We start from the raw sequence: 21673 nt of genomic DNA, 5'->3' as shown, positions 1-21673 counted from the left end.
AAGAGAATAGGGAAGGATCAAGGGACGTTGCTAAATGAAGAAGACAGGAAAAGAGGGGAAGAAAGGTGTGTGGTCATTCAGAAAAAAATCTCAAGGTTATCTAGCCATTGTATAATGTGTCCTGCTTTCTCTTTTCCTGTTGGCCACAAATGTTGCTTCATTAAAGATGTGCAGCTTGGAAACAAGTTTTCCTACCAGGTGTGGAACAGTTATGCTGGAACTTAGTGGGAGAATAGAGCCACTTCAAACTTCGTTCTGTGTTCTGAAATAAAGTGATCAGGAAGTCTCTACTTTTTCCTGGCTGTGCCTGATCCATCTGTGTAGGTACTTATTTGGGTACTAATGTAGTGTTGTGAAATGTGAGCACAATCATAGGCTATGCACAATAAGAAAGTTTTCATTAGTTTCCTTTCTTAAACCTACAACAACCCAGTGATTCCGGCCATGAAAGCCTTCGACAATACCTAAAGGGTTCCTTCATGAAATGAATTCCACAATGCCACTTAGGGGAAGACAGATAGACAGACACATTCTTACTTACTTACTTACTTAGGCGATCCCTCATTGTCCAAGTAGGATAGTCTTCCAAGATCAGTGTCCTGGCGGCAGGCCCGTAGCCAGGATTTCGTTTTGGGGGGGGGGGGGGGGCTGAATTTTTTTCAGGGGGGGTTTCAGGGGGGCTGAGTTTCGGGGGGGGGGCTGAGTCTGAGTGAAAGAGGGTCTAGCCTAGCAAACCTTTTGTATCATTACCCCAATACCCCCATGCATATGGGATAGATTGAGTATGGTGATCAGATCATGATATGAATAAACATAACAGTTTAAATAATGCACCATTAAGGCCTTTTCGCGAACCACCATGAAAATTTCGGGGGGGGGGGCTGAAGCCCCCCGAGCCCCCCCCCCCCCCCCCCGGCTACATGCCTGCCTGGCAGTGGGTCCATAGGTGACTTTGCAGCCCTATTTTTGACCTGCATCTTCTCCCACAGAGAGGGCATTGGTTTCCAGGTAGAAGGCGGTCCCGGTCGGGGTTGGCTTGACGTGCCTTCTTCTTGGCACGGTTCTCTCTTTCACTCTCCGTTCATGTCTCTTCAAATTCTACAGCACTGCTAGTCACAGCTTACCTCCAGCTGAAGCGGTCAAGGGCCAGGGCTTCCCAGTTCTCAGTGTCTATTCCAGAGTTTTTAAGGTTGGCTTTGAGCCCATCTTTAGATCTCTTCTCCTGTCCACCAACATTCCGTTTTCCATTCTTGAGTTCAAAGTAGAGCAATTGCTTTGAGAGATGGCAGTCGGGCATCCAGACAACGTGACCGGTCCAGAGAAGTTGATGGTGGAGGATCATCACTTCAATGCTGGTGGTCTTTGCTTCTTCCAGCATGCTGACATTTGTCCACTTGTCTTCCCAAGAGATTTGCAGGATTATCCAGAGGCAACACTGATGGAATCGTTCCATGAGTTGCATGTGACGTCTGTAGACAGTCCACGTCTCGCGGGCGTATAGCAGGTTGGGAGGACCATACCTTTATAAACAAGCACCTTGGGGTAGGCAGGAATAAAATCAGAAGCAAGAAGAGCATGTTGAACAGGCAAAGAATCTAGATGTTCCAGTGTTAGCTGGCTTCAGTAAGCCAATGCTCTCCAGATATGGTGGGCTACAACTCTGATCCCAACTCAATAGATCTAATTCCTACTGACCATGTCAGCTGGCACTATTAGGAAGGCTTTCTAGTCATGCAATATTTCTCACCATGGCTAAGAAATATCCTGACACAGCAACCACTCAGATATCTTCCAAAGTCTTGGCAATGGCTGTGTAGTCATTGTGCTACTTATGTATCCACTAATCACCTCATCACACTAGTAAATGAATCCATTTCAAATCTGGTTGCTGCCTCCTGAAGAATTCTGGGGTTTGTAGTTTAGGGAGGAGCCTTTAACAGCCTTCCTAAACTACAAACCCCAGAATTCTGCAGGAGGCAGAAACCAAATTTAAAGTGGATTCATTCTCTAGTGTGCAGTCAGCCATATTGATTCAGCAAGACAGGGCAGCTCTGAGAATCTAATCTTGTATAATTAAGTGTCCTGGCAGAAGCCCAGGACTGTGCCAGAAATTAGAGGTGTTTCAAAACTCAGCTTGTCCTCTCTTTTGAGAGCTGCTCAGCATAGTCTGTATCCTTCCTTCAACTTGCTTCTTCCAACTTGCCCTGTCTCAGGGCCCTTCCACACAGCCATATAACCCAGAATATCAAGGTAGATAATCCCAAAATATCTGCTTTGAACTGATATTCCACACTGTCATATATCCCAGTTCAAAGCAGAAAATGTAGGATTTTATTCCCGTGTGGAAGGGGGCCTTCGAATCTTTTTCTGAAGCTACCTGTAAGAGAAGCAACTGGCATGGAAGAGGAAGAAAGGTTTCCACTACCAGCCTTAGAAAGCTATAATAAGCTTGTTGCTAATTTACATATTAATATGCCTGTTTAAAATTCCACAGATTGGCCCTCTTTTCCCCCTGGAAGGTCAAGAGCTCAACCTGAAATTTTATATCCATACCCACAGGATATAATTTCATGTTTCAAGTACTTACACCAATTCACACATTTATTTCTGAAGCGGGGAAGAGCAGAATGTAAAACATTTATTGATGTGATGCTTCCTTTGAAGATGCTAATATTGAGTGAAGAATTATGATGTTCATGTTAAGAACACAATTTTAGTTTCAAGTTCAAACCCATTTTAATTCTTGTACACATTTCATAGGACAAAGATAATGTGGAAGGCACGGCAATGTTTTATCTCTTACGAGCTTCATGAGATCACAATGCTGTGGCCAACCCTCTTTCTCTCCTTCCTTCACTCCTTCTTTCCTTCCTTCCCATCTTTCCTTCTCTTCTTCCTTCCTTCTCTATCTCTTTCCTTCATTTCCCCCTTTTCTTTCTCTTCTGCTGTCTCTTTTCTTCCTTCTCTTTCCTTCCCGTCCTCTTTCTCTACATCTTCCCCCCTTCCTTCTTTCCCTTTTTCTTTCCTTCTCTAACTTTCCTTCCTTCTTTCCCTTTTTTCTTTCCTTCTCTAACTTTCCTTCCTCCCCCCTTTTTCTTTCCCTCCCTCTTTCTCTCCTTCCATCCTTCTCTCTTTGCTTCCATGCTTCCTTCTCCCCTTCCTTCTTTCTTTCCCTCCCTCTTTCTTTTTTCCCCTTCCCTCCTTCTTTCTTCCCTTTTTTCTGTATTGTCATTTAGCTTTTGGGGCTTTTTAAGTCCCTTCTGCGGCGTTTTTCAGTGTTTTTTTGAGTGAAGGACGTACATTGGGTTGTTAGGTGTCTTGTGTCCAAATTTGGTGTCAATTCATCCAGTGGTTTTTGAGTTCTGTTAATCCCACAAATGTATTTTATATTTGTCGTGTCAGGACAACCAGTCAAATTATATTACATTTCTAACAGAACAAAGCAAACAAACAGACAAAACACAACATTTGTGAGTTTGGTAGTTGATTAAATGTCCTTTGACCAGTATCTGGCCACTTGGAGTGCTTCTGGTGTTGCCGCGAGGAGGTCCTCCATTGTGCATGTGGCAGGGCTCAGGTTGCATTGCAGCAGGTGGTCAGTGGTTTGCTCCTCTCCACACTCGTATGTCGTGGATTCCACTTTGTAGCCCCATTTCTTGAGGTTGGCTCTGCATCTCATGGTGCCAGAGCGCAGTCTGTTCAGCACCTTCCAAGTCGCCCAGTCCTCTGTGTACCCAGGGGGGAGTCTCTCATTTGGTATCAGCCATTGGTTGAGGTTCTGGGTTTGAGCCTGCTACTTTTGGACTCTCGCTTGCTGAGGTGTTCCAGCGAGTGTCTCTGTAGATCTTAGAAAACTATTTCTAGATTTAAGTCGTTGACGTCTCACAAATGAACATTACATTTTTATTTATATAGATATTTATTTAGAGGCAAATCTCTTGGAGACCCAGGGCCCTTACCACACAGCCATGTAATCCAGAACATCAAGGCAGAAAATCTCACAATATCTGCTTTGAACTGGGTTATCTGAGTCCACACTGCCCTATATTCCAGTTCAAAGCAGAAAATGTGGGATTTTATTCAGCTGTGTGGAGGGGGCTATATTACCTACAGACCCACCGCCAAGACCCTACGTATGGAAGGCAATCCCATTGGGACACGAGTGATGAGTCTTGGGAAGGCAATCCTGAGCTGCAGAGGGATCGCCTTCCCTGCCGGTCTATCAAGCCCCGCCCCCTTCTTCCTGGTGCTCTCCTCTGGTGGGCGGAGCTAAGGCTCTCCTTTCGGCGGCCCAGGAGTAACGCCGGGCAGAGCCGCCCCGTCGGGGTCTCGAGCTCATTTGCATGCAGCCAATCAGCGGCCGGCGAGGGCGGCAACTCACGGCGCGAGGGGTGTGAGCCTGTGCGCGTCGATGGGCGATTGAGGGGGCCTGGCTTCCCGGCCAGGCGCTGTCCGTCCCTCCCTCCCTTCCTCGCTGCCTGCCTGGCGTTCCATTGCTCCTGCCTATGTGCCTGGGATGCTGAGGGAGCAGCCAGGGCAGCAGCGGCGCAAAGGGACGGCATGGGGCCGGCTGAGAGGGCGCGCGGGCAGTGAGGCCGGAGGGGGGCGGGCCCTCCTCCCCCTCCCTCTCCCTCTCAGTCCGGAGGGTGCGCGCGAGGAGGCGAGAGCGCGAGGGGCTGCGGAGCTCGCGCTCTCTCTCTCTTTCGGCGAGGATGGAGGGCGGCCCCTCAGCCGGGGAAGCCAGCCTGGAGACCGGCCTGGAGCGCCTCAGGAACTCCCTTCCAGGACCCGCCGACCTGGCTGCGGCCGCCGGCACGCTGGAGCGGATCCTGAGGGAGTCGGTGTGCCAGCTGCAGGGCTGGCTGCGCGTCTATGGTGAGCAAAGGGGAGGGGGCGGGGGGCTCCTCAGGAGACAAAGCTCCCGCCTTTTCAGTCCATCCTCGCGCCCTCCCTGCAGCCCCTCCTTCCCGACCATCCAGTTGCCTCAGGTGTAGCCCCGCCCCCATCCTCTCCAGCCCACGCGCCCCTTGAACAGCCCACCCCCCCTTTCCAGGATGCATGCCCCTCATTGGCCCCACCCCTCTCTCTTGGGGTGGGGGGTGGGAAAGCCCAGACGGTGCAACACTGGGGTACCTTTCCCATCTCCCTCTTTCCCTTCAGACGTTGCTATCTCTGCGGTTTGGGAAGCAGGTGAGGGCGCTGGCAGCTCCTGGGTGTCCTTCCCCACAGCTTGAAAGTCACTCTTCATCCTCTTCCACACAGCTGTATAAAACCACATTGAACAGAATTATATGGCAGTGTGGACTCAGATAACTCAGTCCAAAGCCAATATTGTGGATCAGCTGCCTTGCTATTCTGGGGTCCCTTCCACAGCTGAATAAAACCCCCCATTTTCTGCTTTGAACTGGAATATATGGCAGTGTGGATTCAGATAACTCAGTCCAAAGCCCATATTATGGATCAGCTGCATTGCTATTCTGGGGTCCCTTCCCCAGCTGAATAAAACCCCACATTTCCTGCTTTGAACTGGAATATATGGCAGTGTGGACTCAGATAACTCAGTCCAAAGCCCATATTGTGGATCAGCTGCATTGCTATTCTGGGGTCCCTTCCACAGCTGAATAAAATCCCACATTTCCTGCTTTGAACTGGAATATATGGCAGTGTGGACTCAGATAACTCAGTCCAAAGCTGATATTGTGGATCAGCTGCCATGCTACCTCTGAGGATGCTTGCCAAAGTGCAGGCGAAACATTAGGAGAGAATACCTCTAGACCATGGTCATATAGCCCGAAAAAATCTACAACAACCCAAAATCCCACATTTCCTGCTTTGAACTGGAATATATGGCAGTATGGACTCCGATAACTCAGTACAAAGCCGATATTATGGATCAGCAGCCTTGCTATTCCCCAGCTGAATAAAATCCCACATTTCCTGCGTTGAACTGGAATATATGGCAGTGTGGACTCAGATAACTCAGTCCAAAGCCGATATTGTGGATCAGCTGCCGTGCTACCTCTGAGGATGCTTGCCAAAGTGCAGGCGAAACGTCAGGAGAGAATTCCTCTAGACCATGGCCATACAGCCCGAAAAAACCTACAACAACCCAAAATCCCACATTTCCTGCTTTGAACTGGAATATATGGCAGTGTGGACTCAGATATCTCAGTCCAAAGCCCATATTGTGGATCAGCTGCCTTGCTGTTCTGGGGTCCCTTCCACAGCTGAATGAAATCCCACATTTCCTGCTTTGAACTGGAATATATGGCAGTGTGGACTCAGATAACTCAGTCCAAAGCTGATATTGTGGATCAGCTGCCTTGCTCTTCTGGGTCCCTTCCACAGCTGAATAACATCCCACATTTCCTGTTTTGAACTGGAATATATGGCAGTGTGGACACAGGGTCTTTCCACACAGCCCTATATCCCAGAATATCAAGGCAGAAAATCTCACAATATCTGCTTTGGACTGAGTTATCTGAGTCCACACTGCCATATATACCAGTTCAAAGCAGATAATGTGGGATTTTCTGCCTTGATATTCTGAGATATAGGGCTGTGTGGAAGGGCCCCGAGGCCCCTTCTAACTGCTATATAAAATCCAGATTATCTGCTTTGAACTGGATTATATGGTAGTGCAGACTCATATAATCCAGTTCAAATGAGATAATCCGAATTTTGTATGACAATGTAGAAGGAGTCTGAGCTTATACTAGTGAAGAAACCTCTGGTATGAAAGTTGTCTAAGGGCCCTTCCACACAGCCCTATATCCCAGAATATCAAGGCAGAAAATCCCACAATATCTGCTTTGAACTGAGTTATCTGAGTTCACGCTGCCATATATGCCAGTTCAAAGCAGATAATGTGGGATTTTCTGCCTTGATATTCTGCGATTTAGGGCTGTGTGGAAGGGCCCTCTGTCATGAGCTTATTTTGTGCCTTGTGAGGAGCTCCAATCTCTCACTTTCACTGATAAAAACATACTGATTATCTTGTTTGTTGGTTCTAGTAATGGATGCAACAGAATAGTACATGTGAACATTTTGTGCATTTCAAGATCATGGTGCAAGTAATAAATACCATGAAAGTGTCCTTGCTTGGAATCTACCTCCTCTGGAGTGGTAGTTGAACTTTAGATGCTAGGGGCCCTTTCACGTAGCCCTATATCCCAGAATATCAAGACAGAAAATCCTACAGTATCTGCTTTGAATTGAGTTATCTGAGTCCACACTCAGATAATGTGGGATTTCCTGTCTTGATTTTCTGGGATATAGGGCTGTGGGAAAGGCCCCCCAGATAACTCAGTTCATTGCAGATATTGTGGGATTTTCTGTCTTGATATTCTGGAATATAGGGCAGTGGGGAAGGGTCCTTCCTCTTCTCCAGTCAGAGAAGCCCTGCCCCCCTTAGCAGCAACACTGCTGTAATACTGTTCCAAACTGCATTACATGTTGTTCACTGTAGACTCACTGCATTGTATGAGGGTGCCAGACTCATTTTCCTGCAGGGCCACATGCACTTTATGGTAGCCTTCAAAGGGCATTGGAGAATCCAAGATACAGAGGGCCAACCATCATTTCTTTTACACCATCACCAGTGTTCTGTTTTTACCCAGATGTTATTGAATGACAGTGTCTCATCACCCTTGGTTGTCTGCTATGGAGAGCACTTGTGGCTTTGAGGTTGAGGAAGGACATTTTAGGGCCCTTCCCCACAGCCTATATCCCAGAAGGCAAAAAATCTCACAATATCTGCTTTGAACTGCGTTATCTGAGTCCACACTCAGATAATGTGGGATTTCCTGCCTTGATAGTCTAGGGGCCCTTCCACACATCCATATAACCCAGAATATCCAGGCATGAAATCCCACAATATCTGCTTTGAATTAGGGTCCCACACAGTCTAATATCCCAGAATATCAAGGCAGAAAATCACATATTACCTTAGTGTGGGCTCAGAAAACCCAGTTCAAAGCAGGTATTGTGGGATTTTCTGCCTTGATATTCTGGGTTATATAGCTGTGTGGAAGGGCCCTTAGAATAGCTTTATTGTCTTTGTGCTATTGCACATTGAAATCAAATGCCTTCCCCAGCACACATCACGAAAACAACACACCCACCCCTCCACACTTCCACCACCATCGCACAGCCCCCAGTGCCACATCAATGTGAAACTATTGAGTTCAACATAGCCACAGCTCTAGGATAAAAGCTACTTCTCAGTCTGTTTGTCCTTGTCTTTGTCACCCTATACCATCTGCCAGATGGTAATAATTAAACAACAACAACAACAACAACACTATTCTGTGTGAGATGGATCCCCAAGAATGCTCTGAGTTTTTTTGAAGCTGGACCTATAAAGTTCTTCTAAAGAAAGGGGGCAACCAGGGATTCTCTGTGCAGTAGTGGTGATCCTTTGGAGTGCCTTCCTCTCTGCCACTGTGCAGTTACCAAACCATGCGCAGATGCAGTAACTTAGGACATTCTCTACAGCACAGCATTAGAAAGTTACCAGCAGTTTTTCATTTAGTTGTTGGTTCCTTAGAAGACTCAGGTAGTACAGTCTCTGCTGGGATCTCTTCACCAAGGCTGTTGTCTGGGTGCCCCAGGTCAGATCCTCCTTAACAGTGACACCCTAAAACTGGCCACTTTCTCCACTTGGTCTCCATTTATGACCAAGGGCTGCATTTCTGGTCCGTTCTTCCTATAATCCACTATGAGCTTCTTGGTCTTGTTGATGTTAAGAACCAGATTATCGTCCCTGCACCATGGGAGTAGCCCTTCCACCTCATCCTGATAAGCAAACTCATCCCCATTAGAGATAAGCCCCACCACAGTTGTATCATCTGCAAATTTGGTAATGATATTGCTATGGTGGATGGAGGTGCAATCCTATGTGTCCGCTGACTGATTGATTGTTGTTTTTATACTGTTTTATATTGTTTTATACTGTTTATACTGTTTTATATTGTATTATTATATTGCCGTTAAATTGTGTATTTATGTTTTGATGTGGGTGCCATGGGGTGCTGATTTGTTAGTCGTCCTGAGTCCCTCTGCGGAGGTTGAGATAGGATGGGTTATAAAAGCCCGAAATAAATAATAAATAAATAAGTGAAAAGCAGAGGACTCAACACACAGCCCTGTGGCGTCCCAGTGTTGAGAGTGGGAGCTGATGAGGTATGATTACCTAGTCTAAACCTCTAGGAACATCCTGACAAGAATTCCATAACCCAGGAACAGATTGAACATGATAATCAAATATCCATGAGTTTAGACACCAGTCTATGTGGGAATATTGTGTTAAATGCGGAGCCAAAGTCAGCAAAAAGCATCCATATATAGTTCCCCCATCATTCCAGGTGGGTCAGAGCAGTGTGGAGCATGATGGCTATGGCGTCCTCTGTCAATCTGCTGGCTCCATAGGCAAACTGATGTTTGCCCAATGTATGTGTAAGGCAATACATGATATGCCTACAGACCCGCTTTTCAAGACACTTCATGATGATGGAAGTGAATGCCACTGGTCTGTAGTCCTGAAAATTACTGGTAAGGAACTTCATTGGTACCGGAACAATGTCATCCTTTCCACAAGCCTTGCCTCAAAGGCAAAACCCACTCTCCTGACTCAACAGAACAAACTGCAACCTTCCAGATGTCACTGTATCCCAGCTCCCATCAGCTCTAATCATAATGCCTAATGATGAGGGATACAGGAGTTGTAGTCCAGCATCTGGAGGGCCACATAAAATGTCATGGCAAGTTGCATTCGGCTCACAGGCTTTGATTTTTGACACATGTGGTCAACACTGGCCATGTGAGTGTACACTGACCATATAATGTAGTAGAAGGGGCCCCAGTGATTGCCTCTGTGTGCCCCCCCCCCCCATTTCCCCACATCTGCTGTTGCCTGGCACAAGATCTTCCTCCTGCTTTCCCATCCCAATTTCAGGCACCTTATTTATAATCACACAATGTCCCTGTACATAGCATTTATCGCAGTTTAAGGGCAGTATTCTTTGAATAATTGTAATTATAGTTCCTCTAGTCTGCACTGTCCTTATAAACTGAGTGGCCTTCACCTTTGATGTTTCTTTCCATGTTCGTCTTGGGTTTGGGCTTAGTTTGACATTAAGCGATTTCCTCCTTATGAAGCCTCCTTTCCCTTCTGCTGGGGAAGCTAACACAGGAGGAATTTCCTGTCCTCATCCTTTCCAGAGTATTTTCATAATGGTGTATTCCTGTCTTGGTGTCCCTGAAAAATTTCCTTTTTCCAGGTGGTGGCTTGGAATAGATTTATTTGCCCTGGAATATGGACTACTCACCCAAGGGTTAAGAGACTCCCTCCCAGTTGGACTGTTGTTTTTTTTTTTTAAGCAAAATATAAATACAAAATAACTTGTTATGGTGTATGTGATGTGCACCTCCTGGCACAGCTTCTTCCTAGCTTCCTCCCCACCCATTAAAAAGAACAGCTCTGTTTAGTTCAGAATCATTTTCATATAAAAGGCTCTGCAGATTAGATTTGAGAATGTTCTGTTGTTTACAGCCCTATTGTCCAATCTCTGGATAGCTTTTCCAGCAGATTGGACATCAGGTTGAAATACTGATGAACAGGCAGAAATGTTTCACGCTTAGGTTTAGGAAAATTGCAACCACAGTTAAATCCTTAATTGAAAAAGATTTGTAATGAATATCTGTTCAACTGTGCATTTCTGTCATGGGGGACTTACTCTCAGGTATATGTTGAGAGGATTGTAGTCCCAACAGTGGCTCATTTTTATGTAGGTCTTGAAAGCTTTCGTTCCATTGATTGCTCCAAATGGGAGTAAGAGTCTTCATCCCACAGTTCAAAGAAATGGGCTGAAAGGGTGTCTTGCCCTATGATTAGTCATATTTCCTAAATGTCAAGTTTGGAAATATCAACCTTTTGTGCTGAGCTTGAATACGTCAGCTGTACCCCAGCATTTAACAATTGGGATGATGCATAATTCTCTACTCTGTATTTCAGTCTTTTGTGTTTGTGAGAAGGCAAGGAGAGTCACAGTATGGTTAAAGCTCCATTAATGAGCTGCCAGAAGATACTGATATTTGTTCGTCTTGTGGTTTTGTACTTGCACTCAAATGGCATCCTTATTTATAGTAAAGGTTGATGAGAGCTTGGAAAAAGGATGTCAAATTCTGTAGTGATCTGGCTGATGTTCAAGACTCACTGTTATTTCCTATTTCTTTTTGAAACCCTCCCTGGTATGTAAGCTCTTAAAATAAATCTGTATCAGCCCTGCCTATTCATAGGCTTTTTTCCCTCTCACAGTGTGTGCTGTATTATAGAAAAATATCATGACTCAATCTTAAAAGCAGCAATTCTCAGAAATAAGGTTTTGCTAAATCTTTTTTACTTGAAGACCCATCTCTTCCGGCAGGCCTACGCAGTCAACTTTCAATCATGAATTTCGATTTACATTCTATTGCTATAATATGTGAATTCTGTATCAGTGCTTGTTGCAAGTTTTTATATTTTTGTGTTTTTATCTATATAATTTATTTTATATATTTTATATTAATATGTTTTTGAATGTGTTGTACCCGTCCTGAGCCATCAGAAGTGGCAGGTAATAAATACATGTATTATTATGATTATTATTACTATTATTTTGTTCTACAGGTAATAAATACATTTTTTATTATTTTGTTCTATGGGTAATAAATAAACGTATTATTATTATTATTTTGTTCTACAGGTAATGAATAAATGTGTTGTTATTATTTTGTTCTACACGATTTCATACTGTGTAGTACTTTGCTTTAGAAGAAGAATACTCTTATTATTTTCCCTGTGAAGTAAGTAGTTTGCTGATGCAGATCATTGCTGAGCACTTAAACTTTAGTGGACTTCGGACACAGTTGAAACTTAAGCATGGACAGGTGTTACTAAGTCAGTCTTAGACAAAGGGTAAGCTGATAACTTTTATTGGACTACCTTCTGTTACTATAAGAGACAGTGTACTAATACTATTAATTTGGCTGGGCACACTATTGTAAAGACATCAGTAAGATCCTTGTCACTGTAACAGATTGTATATATATATACACACACACAGGAATGACCCTAGTAATTTGTAAAAGTTAAATGATTGGAATCAGTAACATCAGTTGTTAGGCTGACCAAATGTCTGAGAATTCATTTAGGTGACTCAATGCTATGGAATCATGGAAGTAGTAGTTTTAGATGGCCTTTAACCTTCTCTGCCAAATAGTGCTGGTGTCTCACCAAACTAGAATTTCCAGGCTTTCATACCAATGAGCCATGGCAGTTAAAGTAAATTCTACAGTGTTAATGCACCTTGAGACAATACTTAGGTTCTGCGCTATGTCATCACTGTAGGCCTTGTGATCCCTATGCTCTTTTCTACTTGAAAGGTTCCCAGTGACCCCTGTAAGTCACAAAAAACAATTCTGAAAATAAAGTTGCTCTTATGCCATATTTGTTGTTAGCCACAATGAATCTATATATTTGAAAAAACTAGACATATAAATAATGTTAATAATTTTTTTTGACGTGTCAGGAGCAACTTGAGAAACTGCAAGTTGCTTCTGGTGTGAGAGAATTGGCCGTCTGCAAGGACGTTGCTCAGGGGACGCCCGGATGATTTGATGTGTTTATCATCCTTGTGGGAGGCTTTTCTCATGTCCCCGCATGGTGAGCTGGAGTTGATAGAGGGAGCTCATCCACCTCTCCCCAAATTCGAACCTGCGACCTGTCGGTCTTCAGTCCTGCCGGCACAGGGGTTTAACCCACTGCGCCACTGGGGGCTCCTGTGTTAATAATAATAATAATAATAATAATAATAATAATAATAGAGAGGTTAACGCTCATTGTCCCTCCAAGGCTTTGATGTCTACACTGTCTAAGGACCAGGAGCGAGCACTGCTTTCATTTACATAATTTTTATAGCTGTACCTAAGTGTGTATATATATTGCCTACAAAAGTTGATTGGTGTCATCTGAAATGAAATGGTCAGTGAAAATTCTGAGGGGTTTCTACCAGGGGCATGTATCTTTCTATTTGCAAACACATATGCCCTTCTTTGTGGATAATTGTCATATTGCATGCCTCACCAAGAGATGTATCCCGCCCCAGAAGAATGGCCACTGGACAAGAGGTCCAGTACAGTGTCTTCTGGTATATAAGAATGAGTCACATGAAAAAGGGGTGAGATGTTCAACAAAATTATCAAGTGAAGTTTGTCCTCTTAAGAGTTATAGACGTGTCAGAATGGGTACATGGTTGCCTTCCTCATCATGATGTTGGATTTGCAGATAAAATTGTGCTTTCTTCCTATTCCTCTAAAACCAGTAGTGCTCAGCAAGAGACTGTATCCTTATCCCTTGTGTAACCATTGATAGGGATTTTTATATCAGAGACCATAGAAAATGCTAGGTTTACTTGGGCATTCTTTTTCCCATTGACCTTTATGATATGGATGTAAGCATCCTTGCTTTGAACAAGATTTAATATTAAGCAGTTTTCTAATTATTCTTGAGGAAATGGTTTTTTTTTTTTCATTTCCTTTGGGAATCTACACAGGGAGCATTCCTGCTTTCTTAAAGAACATGTAACTACTATATAATATGTCATTATAGGGTTGCACAAAGCTACCTACAATAAAATGTATCAGTAAAAACTTATATAAGGAATACTGCTATTGAAAAATCAGAGTCTATTCCCAAAAGATGGATTCAACATAAATTCCAAAGTCAAATATGAATTTTATTTTATTTTTACATATTATATTCCCGCAATCTTGAAATAGTGGCATTTACCCTCCCTACCTGTTGCCTCATTTCCAGTAACTGCCAGGAGGGGCAGGAAGACTACATATTCCAGAAAAGGTAAACCCTCTTTTCATAAACAGATTGCCTCAGGGGAACTAAACAGGAAATGTGCACCCACTAACCCCAGGCTAGAACCTATCTGTAAGCCCTTTAACAAAAGGGGTTTAGCTCACAGTCACAGAGCTGCACATTTATCATCCTTTAGAAATCATTTATTAAACTCACACTGTCCACTTCATAATTCTTTGTGATCTCTACACACATGTTTATTAATAAAGGTAACTGGATGCGCTGAAGCGAGGAACCATATCTGTGCTTATACGCTCCAGTGCTTATCTCTTGGGAAACTAAAATATGATGTGCCTGTGTGTATACCTGAGGGGTTTTTCTGGCTTCCCACTTACTGTGAATTTGGGGCCATTAGAAAAGGACAATGCCAACATGTGAAGTTAATGCCATCATGTAAAGTAGTTTTTCAATTTCCTGTGGGGGTCCGGAGATGAGTCTCTGCCAAATATTAGTGCACAGATTAACTCTGTATACTTTTCATTGAATTGTGTGTTTCTACATAAAAACCCATTGTGCTCTTTGGAGCTCACACTTTGTATAAACTGTACTGGGCAATTGAACTCATCATGGATTGCATTGCATATTGCCACACTTCATTCTACCAGTTTACACCTTTATCAGGGTGGACCTTCTAGATGACTCCCAACTTCATATCCACACATGACAATTGTTCATTTTTCTAAATACAGAGTAAACCCCAATCACTGGTGACATCAGGAGGAATCCCCAGACAACGAATTCCCGAATCCTAACTAGGATGGCTTTTCAGCCAATTGGGAGGATATGGGTATTTTGAATGGCTGTCAGAGTGATTAAAATGTTCTGTACTTTGCTACTTGCTTTATGTTGGACCTTTTGAGAGTGTAGACTCTGTATCTAATATCCTTTCAGGCCTGAAAGACATAAAACTCTGTTCCTGTTGCCTTCAAATCAGGTTCATGTATTAAATCTGGCTCATTGGCAGTAGTGGAGCTGAAATCACTCATCAGTTAGTTTGTTGTAATGTAAAACATTGTTGAAATTATAGGTTCCTTATTCAGGCATGGATTGCTGCTGAAAACAGAAATTTTGAAATGCTGCCAGTGCAGTTTTGTTACTTGTACTGCTTATTGGCTAAAAATTTATTTATTTATTTTATTTGGGGGGAAAAACCATTGATTTTTTTACTTTTAAAGCATACTTGGACAGCAGAAGTAATTTTGAATCCCTCAAGTGACAAATTTCTGCTTTGAGAAATAAAACTTTTCAGCCAGAATGTATTTTGTGGGATCCTATTTTATTTAAGTAGTAGTTGGGCTGAACTAAATACAGTATATTTTCAATTTGTTTTAATCCTATACTTGACTTGCATATATTGACCCGGATATGTTGTTCTTCATTTAATCAAATTAAAATAATGCCTTGCCAGTGCAGAAGTAAATGTAGTTTCTAGCTGTTGTTATGCTGTAGATATTTATAGCAACGAGGAGCTTTTTATAGCTGTCAAAGAAGAATGTTAATTTAACAAAGGATAATAGGCATTGTGGGTCTAAATACCCTAAAGGCACCAGGCTTATCTTGAAAGCTAAAGAGGGACAGCCCTGGCTAATGCTTGAGTCAGAGATTACTAATGAATACCAGGTGCTGTAATCTGTATTTCGGAAAAAGGAACTGGCATAACCACCCCTGATAATCCCTTGTCTAAGAAACCCCTACGAAATCCATGGAGTTGCCATATGTTGGCAGGCTGCTTGAAGGCACACTCATAAACATACTCACACACAATAGGGGTTGTTCTCTGGTACTATGGTCTGTGTTGCTCAATAAAAATTGGGAATGTTTAATCCGGGTTTTGCCATTACTCTTGAAGGAAAGGCTGGTATGAGTGAGAACTATATACCATTCTTTTAGCATGGCAGCCAAGAGAGCTATCAATATAACAACCACCCATAGTTCAATCTTCCCCCATGTGTGTAGGGGAATTAGGATAGCATGGAAATTAAAAGGCACTTAGCTGAGAGATACATTAGAGGAAACAGTTACTTAATTTGAAAAAAAAATGTTGGCCACTTCTCAGATCTGATTAACCTTGCCTGTTGGTGTTCTAGGAGCTGTATGCCATTCAGTTTACATCTGAACAGAGAACTTGTTCAAAATATGACAGAAAACCACCATAGTCCAGAGAATACATAGCTTGTGTTGGTGGGTACCAAGACTGGAGTTAGCAATGCTTTATTATGATAGACCCCCTAGGCGATGTGCTTTAAGTGTGATGGTGGGATCTTGGCCTGACCTGGATTCTGTGGGATTCCTAAATCACAAAACAAAGTTGCTCATTCTCTTCCTATATTTTGTACATGATTCCATTTGTGGCAGTTTACAGTAATTAATGAGGGCTAATCTGAATTTTTTGTAGTTTTCAATAACAATGAGTAATTAGTTCTAGAAATTTATTCAACTGGGATTTTAAAAAAGAGTGATGAATGTTGTGGTTCCTGAAAATGGAATGAAACATTAAGTGATGTAAATGTGTCTAGTTTACATTTCTATTTGATTCCTGTTAAGGAAACCCACTACATATTGGCTATAAGATATGACAACACTTGAATGTCTATTGGAAGACTCCAGATTCTTGAGTTTAAATGTCTAGCTAGGATAACATTTGTAAATATACTTATTATTTTGATTCAGTTTTTTTTGCTTTGCAGCAGATTCATTGTCCAGTATCTCACTAACAATAGCAAAATGGAAATGATTTTGAGGAGCATAACTACCTGGCTTTATTTTGTAGCCCACAGTACAAAGTATAATTTCAGAAGTAATGTAAATTTCCAGAATCCATGTTGCATATAGTCTTAATTTGGCCAATAAAAAAGATGCACTGTGTGTGCAGGCTTTCAAGGTTGTTAGATCTCTTTGTTGCCAAATGCAGATATCTTGCTTATCTCAAAACTGTGGACACATTTATGTTTCTAATAATAATAATAATCCACAATATTTATTTTTATGTTTTTTACTGTCTATATAATTACAGTCTTTGGTAATCATTTACTTTTATTGAAGAGGGGTTCAACCACAATTAGGTGTATTTTCAGGGTTTAAATAATTTTTGAAATGTCTGTGAAAAGGTTTTATTGGCAAGAGTGCTAGCAGATCTGCTTAAGGTGTGTGTGTGTCCACAATTGGGTTGTGCTAAAAAACAGGAAAAAATCCATATTTATTGTAGTTATTTATGAATAAACCCTTTGCATGTCACATCTGCAAACACAAAATTGACTGATTTTGGCAGTTCTGTGGTACAGTTTTTGTTACATTGTAATAGTTACCTGTTTCAGTGCTTAAAATCTGGATAGTATGACTTAGGATATTTTTTTTAAAAAAAATTGTATTCCAAAAGCAGGATACAATGTAGTCACAGAGTAGAAAGGACATGTAGATTTTACAAAAGATAGTCCTGAAACAGAAACTTCTTAATCAACATTTCATTAAATCTCATCCAAAGTGTAAATCATACTTGCTAATTTAAAGGAATTTTTAGAAATTTCATGAATTTTGATAGTTTCTTTTTATTTCTATATAAATAAAAATGTAGAGTTCATTTGTGGGATTAACATAACTTAAAAACCACTGGATGAATTGACACCAAATTTGGACACAATACACCTATCAGACCACCGAGTGACCATCACACATAAAAACACAGAAAACACAGTGGAAAAGACTTAAAAAGCCAAGAAATAAAAAATACATTACAATGCATGCGCAAAACCACATATATACACATATACACAAATATATACACACATATGTACACACATATACACACACAAAACACATATACACAGACTGGGCCACAGCAATACGTGGTAGGGGATGGCTAGTACTTAGTTATGGTTTTGCCAGTTCCTTCCTCTGAACTCTATTCTACAGAACTTGGTGTTAATGGCCTCACATTCAACTACTACTAACCAAGGCTGACCTTGCTTAGCTTCCAAGACCAGACAGGATTTGTTGTCTTTCGGGTATTTCAGCTAATTTAAAAGAATTCTTAAGCATTTTTATTTGTTTAAAAAATCCTCCAATATTTAAGCTACAAATCTGCCAGTGATCACTATTTGCTGTCACAGACCCATTCGTCCAGTTTACAACAATTTCTCATTTAGTCTAAAGAGAACTTCACAGTAGACCAAATATCAGATAGGAGAGGCTATTCACAATTAATCCCGGGCATTTAGGATATGATTATGGATGCTTTTTAAGTCAAGTTCAGTTCTTGGGCAAGTCCCTATAACTTTGAAGCTATAGAGTTTTAAAAGAACAGTTATTTGAATGCTTAGTAATGGTGAGACTCTTGAAGTCAAAGAAAACGACTTCATTGCCTTAGAAAATCTTCCTCCTATTTTGAGAACTGTGACACGATAGCCCATGACTGGAACTGGATTTCCTTCTTATTGCTGTTCTTTGCTTGTTCCACTAAGTATAGAAGTAATTAGTCTTGTGTCTTTAAGAGGATGAACTTCAGGGAACATGCAAGTAACATTAAGCTTAATCCATATAAGACACAAGAGCTAAAGTTTAGCTTTAACATTGAATTTTTACTTGTATGTCTGTGCTACATGCTGAAAGCACAACTTTTTGTTGGGTTACATAGTATGACTGCCTAGCCTGTAAAGATTCTGTAAAGGAAGCTTTCTATTCTGTTGTTCCAAATGTTTTCAGTAGTCTCATTTACTGTTTGCTAAGAGAAGAAAAAGGACCATGGCCCAGTGACACAGTTTTGATACCATGAGGCCCTTTCAGATAATATAATTAAGATTCAACGTGAATTAGCTGGAATTTTATTATCTTTTTTGTACTCATGGTTAATTAATCATAAGGCCACTGGGATTTATTCTCTTAACTTCTTTCTAAATATTTTTGAAAAGTCCTGAAATTGCACTTCAGGTTTTTTTTTTATTTGTAGTTAAGAAGCTCCATATTAAGGAGCTTCTTAAAATTGGATGGCCTTAATCCAATTTTAGGACCAACTAGAGTAGGGTTGCTGCATTCATTGTGGAATAATAAATCAACAACACACTTTTAATGATGAGTACTGAGTGAATGACTGGTACTAAATCTACCCCTTGCCTGAAAATTATCTCATTGCAGACCGAATCCCAATTTAACTAGTAAAAGACTGCTGAAAGAGACTACTAGGAAGTAAGCAATGTGTTGTGTGTTTGTGGGGGCTTCAGCTCTTTGGATCTGTGCATTGCTTTCAGGCATGGTCAAACGTCGGCCCTCCAGATGTTTTGAACTTCAGCTCCCAGAAATCCCAGCCACTTCAATTGTAGGAATTGAAGTCCAAAACACCTGGAGGGCTGAAGTTTGCATATGCCTGATTGCTTTCCTCTAACAATGTAACTTCTATTCCCTTGGTTTTTATGTAATCAGGCTTGTGTTCAAACTAGAGGATTTACTCCTGTCACATGTGCTCATAGCCCACTCTACAAAACATCTGGTAACCTAGGGAAGTACCTCATAAGTCCTAGAATGTGTGGTTGCCTCACAACTGCAGGAGTTCTTGGAAGACGCTGATTATCTAGACCCAGCGCAGTCTGGCTTTAGACCGGGACATGGTACCGAAAAAGCCTTGGTCACCTTAGTAGATAATCTACCCTGGGAGCTGGACATGGGGAGTATGTCCCTGTTGGTTCTGCTGGACCTCTCAGCAGCCTTTGACACCATTGACCACAGTATCCTTCTGGAACTCCTCGCAGATATGGGACTTGGAGGTACTGTTTTGCAGTGGCTCCAATCCTTTCTTGAGGACCGTTCCCAGAAGGTTTTGATGAGGTCAACACCTGCTTGACCTCACAACCATTGACTTGTGGGGTTCCGCAGGGATCAGTATTGTCCTCTATGATGTTTAACATTTACATGAAGCTGCTGGGAGAGAATATTCAGAGTTTTGGAGTGAGATGTGATTTGTATGCAGATGATGTTCAGCTCTTTCACTCCTTCCCACCTAAGGAGGGAGGCTTACTAAGGAAGCTGTTCAGGTCCTGAACCGGTGCTTGGCAGCTGTGACAGTCTGGATGAGGGAAAACAAATTGAAATTGAATCCAGGCAAGACAGAGGTCCTTCTGGTCAGTCGCAAGGCTGAACAGGGCATAGGGTTACAGCCTGTGCTGGATGGAGTCACGCTCCCACTGAAGACACAGGTTCACAGTTTGGGAGTTCTCCTAGACTCATAGCTGAGCCTGGAACCCCAGGTCTTGACAATGGCCAGGGGAGCTTTTGCACAATTAAAACCAGGTGCGCCCGTACCTTGGGAAGTCAGACTTGGCCACAGCGGCCCACGCTCTCATTACATCCCAACGCAGTCTACATGGGGCTGCCTTTGAAGACTGCTCAGAAGCTCCAACTAGTCCAATGCTCAGCAGCCAGGTTGCTCCCCAGATCGGCATACAGAGAGCATGCAATCCCTCTGCTTGGTAGCTGTGACAGTCTAGATGAGGGCAAACATTGCTTTTATCACTTATTACTGTTGTTGGCATTGAATGAATGCCTGTTGTGAAGCCGCCATGAGTCCCCCTCCGGGGGTGAGAAGGACGGGATACAAATATGCGAAATAAATAAATAAATAACAGCCAGGTGAGATGAATGTGATCCTTCGGCTAGACAGAACTCAGGATCACCCGATTTTTCCAGCTCCTCCAATTCCCCCAAATCTGTCACAAAGTTAACAAGTATGTTCCACAGACGCGTGTAGGACACACACAGGAAGTATTTTATTTTGGTAGTGGTGTGCCTTAATTACTTTCTCCATACTATTCCAGTGATTTAATATATAGTGTTTTTCTTTCACAACATCATTCACTGTTGAGAATGAAGAAATAATACTACATGAATGACAGGTTTATTATTTTTTATCTGAAATGTTTGGGACCAGAAGTATTTTGGATTAGTTAATTGGTTTGGATTTTGGAAATTTTGCACATACACAATTAGATACACACAAAATTAATTTGTTTCATATAGATCTTATACCTATAGCCTGAAGATAATTTTATACACAGTATTTGTAATAATCTTGTAAATTAAACAAAGTTTGTGTGCACTGAACCATCAATAAGCAAGGCGTCGCTATTGCAACCTTCCATAGAGCATTTCAGATTTCTGGATAAGGGATAATCAACCTGTATAATAAATTAACTAATATGCAGTATGGTAATATGAACAATGTAATCCAAACCAAATATATAACGCACGGGATTACATGAACATATTAAAAATTCACACAGCAGATTTTAATATTGAGAAATTAGTTTTAAGAAGACCCTTGTGGTTTAAAACAGAGGCTGTGTGGCTTAGAAAATAGGCCATAGACATGCACAGCTGAAATAGGCTGAAGCTACAATACTTATGTTAGACAAGTCAAGTGTTGAGTTTCTGGGGAAAAGATCATGGGGGGAGGAGTTTAAAAAGGAGTAATTTCTAAAGCAAGTTTGGAGTAGTTTGACTGGACTCGGACTGAAGAGAGGCCAGGAGCTGCTTCCTGTATAAGTTCACATTGTCAAAGAGGGTAAATAGAAAATAGGGACAGTAGGTCTTATATATTATCACAATTTCCAGCACCTGAAAAACTACCTGGATTTTCCTTGTTTCCAGTTTATTGTTTTCCGGGGCCGGAGATCTTCACATTACATTTTGTATTACGGTAAATTTTTGGGAGATCATTTAGTGAGCCAGAATGAAGCTTGAGGCTGGCATAGGAAACCAGGAGGATCACTTTCCAGTTAG

General features: G+C 42.0%; 1 protein-coding gene across 1 annotated transcript in view; it reads left to right on the top strand.

The window, feature by feature from the left end:
* Window positions 1–4446: 4446 nt before the first annotated feature.
* Window positions 4447–21673, top strand: part of RASAL2 (RAS protein activator like 2) — a 298400-nt gene continuing 281173 nt past the window's right edge. Inside the window, exon 1 of the mRNA XM_060774420.2 lies at window positions 4447–4875. Coding sequence (XP_060630403.2) covers window positions 4713–4875 — 163 coding nt within the window. The 5' untranslated portion in view covers window positions 4447–4712. The remainder of the gene's footprint in view (window positions 4876–21673) is intronic.

Source organism: Anolis sagrei, chromosome 4 (assembly GCF_037176765.1).
Source record: "Anolis sagrei isolate rAnoSag1 chromosome 4, rAnoSag1.mat, whole genome shotgun sequence".
Classification (NCBI taxonomy): domain Eukaryota; kingdom Metazoa; phylum Chordata; class Lepidosauria; order Squamata; family Dactyloidae; genus Anolis; species Anolis sagrei.
Note: the sequence above shows the minus strand (reverse complement) of the source record. Positions and strands in the feature narration are given on the sequence as shown.